General features: G+C 30.9%; 2 protein-coding genes across 3 annotated transcripts in view; both read right to left on the minus strand.

Annotated features, from left to right (window-relative positions):
* Window positions 1-5112: 5112 nt before the first annotated feature.
* LOC111632248 lies at window positions 5113-6807 on the minus strand. 2 transcript variants are annotated; one of them, XM_023376637.1, is made up of 2 exons: window positions 6553-6807; window positions 5113-6470 (listed from the first exon to the last, which is right to left on the minus strand). In XM_023376637.1, the coding sequence occupies exons 1-2, from the start codon at window positions 6648-6650 to the stop codon at window positions 5387-5389; spliced, it is 1182 nt and encodes a 393-aa protein (XP_023232405.1). In that variant the 5' UTR covers window positions 6651-6807; the 3' UTR covers window positions 5113-5386. The 2 variants fall into 2 exon arrangements, with proteins under 2 accessions (XP_023232405.1, XP_023232406.1); XM_023376638.1 differs by having other exon boundaries at window positions 6548-6807.
* LOC111632243 overlaps window positions 6651-8527 on the minus strand; it is an 8024-nt gene continuing 6147 nt past the window's right edge. The window contains exon 3 of the mRNA XM_023376631.1: window positions 6651-6721. Within this exon, the coding sequence (XP_023232399.1) occupies window positions 6651-6721 (71 nt within the window). The remainder of the gene's footprint in view (window positions 6722-8527) is intronic.

The raw sequence follows: 8527 nt of genomic DNA on the forward strand, positions 1-8527 counted from the left end.
TTGGAAAGACCTTACCGAAGGCATCCTATATAAGAAAACAGCAATCTTTCGTAAGGTAATAATGTATTTAATTTTATACATCTAATTATTATTACATTTTTTACTATGTATACTGACAGCTTGCTTAATTTTAATTATAGCAATAGAATTAATTAATTATATGCCTAGTGTACAAAACATGTGAATGCAATTCCAAATAAATGATACAAGATATTTGTTCCATATATTGTATTAAAAGTTTATAAGAGTGTTGAACGTTCTATATATTTGCACAAGAATGAGCGTTGAATAATGCACACATATTCAATAATGTATTCAAATATGCATAGGCGGTTTAGACTGAAATTTTAACTGTTTATTTGTACATAAATACAGTAGAGTTTTCATACAATGATCACTCGATATAGTAAATAACGTTATTAAACTTTGCTAGTCATCATGCATATAACTAATTTTTGTGGTAAATTTTCATCAAAAGTAACTTGTAGATTACAAAATTCACAATTTTCCACTTTCGAATTAGATATATTTTTTAACATATTACAACGTATGTACCGCTAAACCATTTTAAACTGTTTCACACAATTTATATATAATTGCATGTCCCAATCATTTGTTAAGTTAGAATACCCCCTACTAAATTTGTACTCTGAAGTTTTACTTTTAAAATTGGTGAAATAATTATCCACCATTCTTACAAACACATCAGACATAGTTACACGACCTTGATAACCATAACTTTTTAGCAATGCTAACAATTTGTATATTCCTTATGATTTTTACACCAATAGAAATTACATAATATAAATCAGTTTGTTTCGGAAACAAGTGCACAGGCTTCACCAGACTGCAATAAAAATTATAACCCATACACACAACATAAAAAATAACAGCTCACGTTTAATATTATCAAAGAAATACGTGTTAAAATTGCTGTGTTTATTGTCTTTATTCTATATTAATTATTCAGCAATTTCAACAATAAGCATACTTTCGGTATGATANTGAGTTTTATATAAAAAAAAAACTGTTAACGCTAATAACGAATAAAATCGTTGAAAATTAATTAACTTCGACCTTACCGGAGATACACCCGACTGCTATTATCTTTCGTTACAAATTTTAGTATATCCATAAAAAAATACAAAAAATACCCTGTAACGGCTGCTAAGTGAATATGCAGTACATGTATTATATTTAAAAACGAATAAAGTCAGTTGTTCGCATACATTTTATTGACCAAATTCAGCAAATTAGGCCTAATAGTAAACTCTAGATGAGCAGAAAATTTAAAATATTTGAATCAATTTTTATTCCATACAATTATTATTGATTGAAAGTTCTATAGGACACATGATTTGTACTGACACTTTTGTTTACTTAGTAGAATAGAAAAAGCCAAAAATAAGAGATAAAATATGCCCGGTGATCTCCCTTGGAGATCACCAGGCATATTTTATCTCCCTTGGAGATCACTTACCTTAGCCAGGTGACATCTCTCGACATCTTTCCCTACGACTTAATTTTAGACAAAGTGTTCGTACTTTTCATTTTTAAACTGACTATTGCAAGCATCACCTGGCAGAGCTGAGAAGTCATCTTTCGTAACGCTCGATTCGTTTCTCATAAGTCTCACTTATAAATAATTCATTTATAAAATTTCATTCGAAAATTGCTTACAGTCTGCTGATTGAATAAGTTCTAAAGTTATTTAGAATTTTTGAGTACGTTAATTCTGACTGTTGTCTAATTACAGCGATTGCGTTCCGACACGTGGTTCAGTAGCGTCACAATATATAGTAAATTAGAATTACTCTTGTCGAGCTATTTGACCTCACGACGTAGCGACATCTCGTGGTAAAAAACAGAACTACGGGTGCTATGTATAAGTAGGTCCCAGTTTAAATCTGCGCTATTGTTGAAGTACGATTTCCTGTAAACAACAGTATTAGTATTACCCGTGTACATTACATTAGGAATAAAAAATACACACTAATACTTACATTAAAACTTCTAACAACGTCTGTAACGACACCGAAAGATAAAGAAACAAAATTATAATGACGAGTGAAAGGTTACGATGAGGCTGATACCCCAAACCATTCATTACTGTCTTTTTGAATTTTCCATTTACTGTACATTCGAATGATTCGTCAGGTTGTTGGACGATAAAAACGATAAAGTCCGACATCGGACGAATCTTTCGAATGTTCTTTACCGCANGTATACGATTTCCCGCAACACTCTCAGGAAACACATTCCATCTGTCAATTGGGTTTGTTTTAAGAAGTTGTTGTTAATTTCACTTTATATTATGACAATAGAAAATTCGACATAAAAGTAGCCAATCACTTCGATGATCCATTCTCACTTCTAAAAACATGTGATGCCGGATGAACCACCCACATGTAGAAGCAGACCTATACAATAAGCCAGAGTAGAAGACACCTGTTTAAGCTTATCGTTAGTTTTAAATAATCATTATGTCTAGTCAAGCAATTAAAACCTTTGTTAAGTTAATTTGTCTTAAATATTCTAGAGATTGTTACTTACTATAAGTTATATAAAGAAAATGTATGTGATATAATTACAAATGAGAAAGTTGTTTATCAATTTACAATTCAACCCGCTATGTTTTTTTTGTTCTTTATGTTAACTATATGAGAACATTTTCAAACGCGATATTAGAGAGTACATTCATTGAAATAAATCTAAAATAGTTGTTAACTCTATCTTCCTCGATATTTTCTACAAAGAAGTGTAATATCTTTTATAAATAGATCGGAAAAATTATAAATAGCGAAAGCATTCGGCTTGTCGGAAAAACAATTTGTAAATGAATACTTACATTTCCTTATAAATTGCAAATCACAATATTCGGCTGATAGCATTAAACAGAAGATAAAACTTATCTCTATCGAAACTCAATTTATTACAAACATTTGCAGTACAAATGAGTACAATTTTATTTATCACCCACTGTAAACTTAATTGAACGTTATACATTCAAATGTTTTACATTTCTTGCATGAAACTCTTTAACTCGACAGATCACGAAACTAAACTGAAAGAATCGCAAGAAAAATGTTCAGCTCCGAAGAAAGTCTTCAAGTAATAATTTACAAGACAGGTATTTCCTAACAAACCTTGCCATGCCATTACGACATGTAAAAGATAAAAAGCATGCTGCAGTTACAACTAAGTTTGAAAACTGGATCTATTAATACGGAATTTAATTCCATGTGAATTTTACACCAATAGAAATCACACAATAAAAATAAGTCTGTTCTGAAAAAAAGTTTGAAAGCTTTACCAGACTGCAATAAAATTATAACTCACATACACAAAATAAAACATAATAGCTCACATTTCATATTAACAAAGAACAAAGTGTTAAAATTGCTGTATTTACTGTCTTTATTTTATATTAACCATTCAGCAATTTGAACAATAAACATACTTTTGGTGTGATAAATATACAATACTCTGATGTGGTAAAATAGATTAATGGAAAAAACTTTTGTCTAATTAATATGCCATTTTTTCCAGAAAATGCCAATTTTTATGCTGAACAACTTAGCATGCAATTCTGAAAAACTATTTTCTTTAGTCGGATATAGTGATAACGTTTAGTACTCGTGGTTTTGTTTGAAACCACGTATCGTTTGCCATAGGGAGAATTCACGGTGTCTCAAACACTCAATTGTACGGAGAGAAGATGAATTATTCGATGCACTTGACTTCTTCCATGGAATCAAGGACAGTAAGTATTTGCATTTTTTACAACTATCACTTTTATGACGAACAGTATTGGTGTTTAACCATTTACTCAATTATAGATGAAAACCAACTACCATTTAATGTTCACCCATTAACAAAACACGAAATCGAATTAAATATTGCGATGTTTCCAACAATTACCGGCTGTCATATTTGTCATTTTTCATTTACAACCGAAGAAAGCATTACAGTTGAAACAGCAAAAATGCCGTACGTATCGAAGCTATTCAACATACCTTAAGAAAAACTGAAGTGTGTCGTCGGAATTAGAGATTATGGAATTCAATTACTTGTCGATGGAACTGGTTTATGCAGTACTGTACTTATACGCTCGAAAGAAACATAAGAAGGGATCTTGCTTTCTATGGTGAGAGAGTTCAGGCAGTTTCTTTACGTATCAATTTTACCGAATGCNAACTTTTGTCTAATTAATATGTCATTTTTTTACAGAAAATACAAATTTTTATGCTGAAAAACTTAACATGCAATTCTGAAAAACTATGTTCTTTAGTCGGATATAGTGATAACGTTTAGTACTGGTGGTTTTGTTTGAAACCACGTATCGTTTGCCGTAGGAAGAATTCACGTTGCCCAAACACCCAATTGTACCGAGAGAAGATGAATTATTCGAGGCACTTGACTTCTTCCATAGAAACAAGGACAGTATTTGCATTTTTCACAACTATCGCTTTTATGACGAACAGTATTGGTGTTTAACCATTTACTCAATTATAGATGAAAACCAACTACCATTTAATGTTCACCATTTAATGTTCACCATTTAATGTTCACAAAAGACGAAATCGAAATAAATATTGCGATGTTTCCAACAGTTCCCGGCTTTAATATTCGTCATTTTTCATTTACAAGCGAATAAAGGGTTACAATTCAAACAGCAAAAATGCTGTACGTATCAAAGCTACTCAACATACCGGAAGAGAAACTGAAGTGCGTCGTCGGTATTAGAGATTATGACAACGCACTTCAGTTTCTCTTCCGGTATGTTGAGTAGAAATGATGTAATTTGAAAATAAAATTATTTATAAATACGTATGTCAAGTTATATTTTCATTACGACGCAAAATATATTTAAGAGTTTACGGCCACTGTGCTGGCTGAGACGTTGTTGAAACAAAAAAAGCTATGCATTCCATCACGTACATAAACAGTATCGTAATTCGCCAAGTGCAAATCAGCAAATTCGTAAAATTTTTGTTTATTTTGAACAATCCGGATAATCGAAAATCCAGATAATAGAAATCCGGATAATCGACGTTCTACTGTATAAGAATTTCTGTTGAAATAATTCAATATAACTTTGAAAATGCAAGATTTATAAATTGAAAATTTATTATCTGTATCTAAAATTTACATAAAAATACACAACATAATTATAAACAACTCGACTAATGACATTCAAAAAAAAGTTACATTAATAAGCACCTTAAATCTAAATTTTTTTGTAAACCCAATAAATTCGTTATGCTGTTCACGTACACATACATTTTGCGAAAATTTTACAGTGATACAATAAAAAATAATCATATTCAAATTTAACTTTATATTCTCGTTTAGATTTCACTTCTTTTCAGAGTAACTTTTGACTTCAAAAATATAAATCAACCAAAAAGTAAATATTTTCCATAAGGTTTCTGTCACAATTAAGAAATTTGTCTTCAAATTTCCTGGCATCTGTACCTTCGTCGCTCACAAAGTAACTCAGTTCAGGTGAAAACTCGATATCGGGTTGGACATTTTCAGTGCGGAGAAAGAAAGCAAATAAACGAATTGACCAATATTTTTCTAGATACAACTTCGTTTCCAGATTTGCTACTCCCCGTGGATTGCAAATGGTTTTAAACGAAAAACACTCGTTATCCACATTGTTAATATACGCGTATACGTACATTGGAAAACTTTCGCCAAGCTTAACCGGAAATCGAAAAACCGTGATGTAACAATCTTCCTTCACAACTACTTCGCTGCTAAAAAATATGTTACCTTTCATCTCTCCGTTTGCGACCATAAAAGGATCTCCACGATTTATGTACGAGAACAAATTATGATAATTTATTCCTCTTCTTGTTTTTGTTTCTCGACTGAAGTAACTGGGAAAAAAGGAATAATTAACAGTCTTAAAAGCACGCCAGATATGACTCTTTTCTACTTCGTTTAACAAGTTCATTGTAAAAACATAAGATTGCAATTCTTCTTCATTCATGGCAAGAAATCTGACTTTTCCAATAAATGGCTTCATAACATTTCTTATTTCATTTCTTTTCGATTCTTCGTTCATCGAATAAAAATTGACTGCACCCAATTTTCTTTTAACTTCTTCTATGCTCCACTGATACACGGCGTGTAGTAAAAGTGATTCACTGACAGATTCATATATCGCTCGAGATAGCAGTCTATCAATTGTTGCAATTTTACAGCACTTAAAGTCGACTGTTCTAAATAATCTTCCTCCGTATTGGTTGAAAGCTACCCAGCAATAATAAATTATGGTTAGATCATCGATCTCACGTGCAAAATCGTGAATTGAACAAACGGTATTCAGTTTTATTTTCTGAATGATAAATGACCTGCATTTCTTTCTTAAATTCTCTAACTCGTATCTTAAACTCAGATGATACATGTCGAAAGCGTTTGTAATATAGGTCAATCCGGAATCGTCCGTCTGTAAATAACTGTTTAAAATATATAAATTATAATTTATGACAATATATCGAAATTAAATGAAAGATAAGTATCGTGAAAAAGTTACGTAACAAATTGTCTGATGGTCTCGATTGGATAAGGCATAAACAGTACTTTCGAATTTTCAAAATATATAATATAATGTTCCAATTGCCTGTGCAGGTCTTCATTTAACTCAGCTTCTGGTATAATAATCTCTTCGTTTTTATCGTTTCGGATTCGTATCTCACTCGAAGAAATCCTAAAACAACAGAAAAATATTTATTATTACTTTCAAACAAACATCTCTGTTGTACTGTACGGTAGTTGTACAACATGTTAATACTAATATGAATACTTTTGTTAATGTAAAGATTTTTGTCTAAGTGTATAGTTATTGACAAATTATCGATGGTCCTTTTGTTAAATAAATGGATTTTCGATACTTCCTTTATCACTCCCCGACTAGAATTAAAAAATAATTAAGGTAAAGAAAGAAAAACTCGTGTGTACAGTTTTTCTTTTAAAAAATACAAATAATACAGGATTCGTGTGGAATTGCTTTGTAATTCTCTACGAACAAAAATTGATTTTTTTGTAACTTATCGTATTCTGAATATGTGTATAGGTCATTGTATACTGTACGGTTATAATTAACTAGCTGTTACCTAAGGATTTTGCCGCGAGGATTTTGCGAGCAAACCCCATTTATATTTAGTATTTCAACAACTATAGTAATTGTAATATAACACCTACCGCTTAGAAGGATGAGAATTGCCGAGAATCAAGGGAAATGTTTTAAATTTGATCAATTTTCTGCAACGTTTACAAACGTTTTATAATCAGTAACTATAATCTAACTATAATCAAACGTTTTATAATCAATAACTAATTCGAATTTAAAACGGTTCGAACATTTTTAAAATCGAAATAGATAAGAATATTTATAACATTGTCTGAAATGTTATGAATTTAATACATCTAAGTACTCAATAAAAATTAAACGTAGTTGAAAACGAAAAATCGCATTTTAAATAGTACAGTAGAATCTGTTCTTCCGGTTAAGCCTTAATCCTCTCCCCTCCGCCTGGTAATTTCGAAAAATTCTTTCTCAGTGCGCGTTTTCATGACGTACCAAATTTTACCTCTTTAGATTCAGCAATTTGCTCTGAGCGATGATGATTCAGTCAGTCAGTCAGTCAAGACAAGTAATTTTATATATTTAGAAAATGCTAGTCCCATATTGCGATTTCCTGGAATTTTCGATTATTTTGTTATACAAGCTTGAAAGTAAAAATCATTACGCTAACAGAATATTAATCAATCAACATCTATCATAAGAAGTGATTAAACAAGTTCGTTATGAAGGAGAAGATGAAGATTTTTTCTCGACCCGAATATGATTTACGAAAATTCTAATTTTACAAACAATGAACAATTACATGTTAATTTTTAGTAACAGATGATAAAATCTTAAAGTCTTTTTTTCCATCAACACTTGTTTCATATGTCTTAAGACCTAAATAAACAGACATCGATGCCCCGTAATTGAGTAAAAATTAAATTTTGTTCTCGTGTGTCTCTGACATTCACACAAAGCATAATTACAAGTTTACATCAAAAACTGAAAAAAGCAAGCCTTAAACTGATAAGTTATCAGTTAAAGGCCCGCCTAGTGCGTCGAATCACATTGCTCGTGGCTATTCCATGCCGGGTGTCATCATGTGATTCCTAGAAGCTTACAAGGAATAGAACTGTATAACGTAACACGTCGAATCTATATATTCATTCTGAACATGATTTCTCTTGCTTTGTAGACCAATAAATAATAAACCGGTCGAATAAGTGAATTTGTCTGTAATGTTATTTGGGACTTTCATGTGAAACTTGTAATCATAGAACAAATAACGTTTATAATGTTCTGCTGTAACACGTTTTAGATCTATTCTTTTAAAACATTTCCATCTTAATATGAATAATTACAAACAAAATATATTATTAAAAATATCTGCATGAAATTAATTTCAATCAAATCTCTACAAACTGTAATTCATTTTCTTTCATTCAT

This window comes from Centruroides sculpturatus, unplaced genomic scaffold (assembly GCF_000671375.1).
Source record: "Centruroides sculpturatus isolate CEXI.00-Female unplaced genomic scaffold, Cexi_2.0 scaffold709, whole genome shotgun sequence".
Classification (NCBI taxonomy): Eukaryota; Metazoa; Arthropoda; class Arachnida; order Scorpiones; family Buthidae; genus Centruroides; species Centruroides sculpturatus.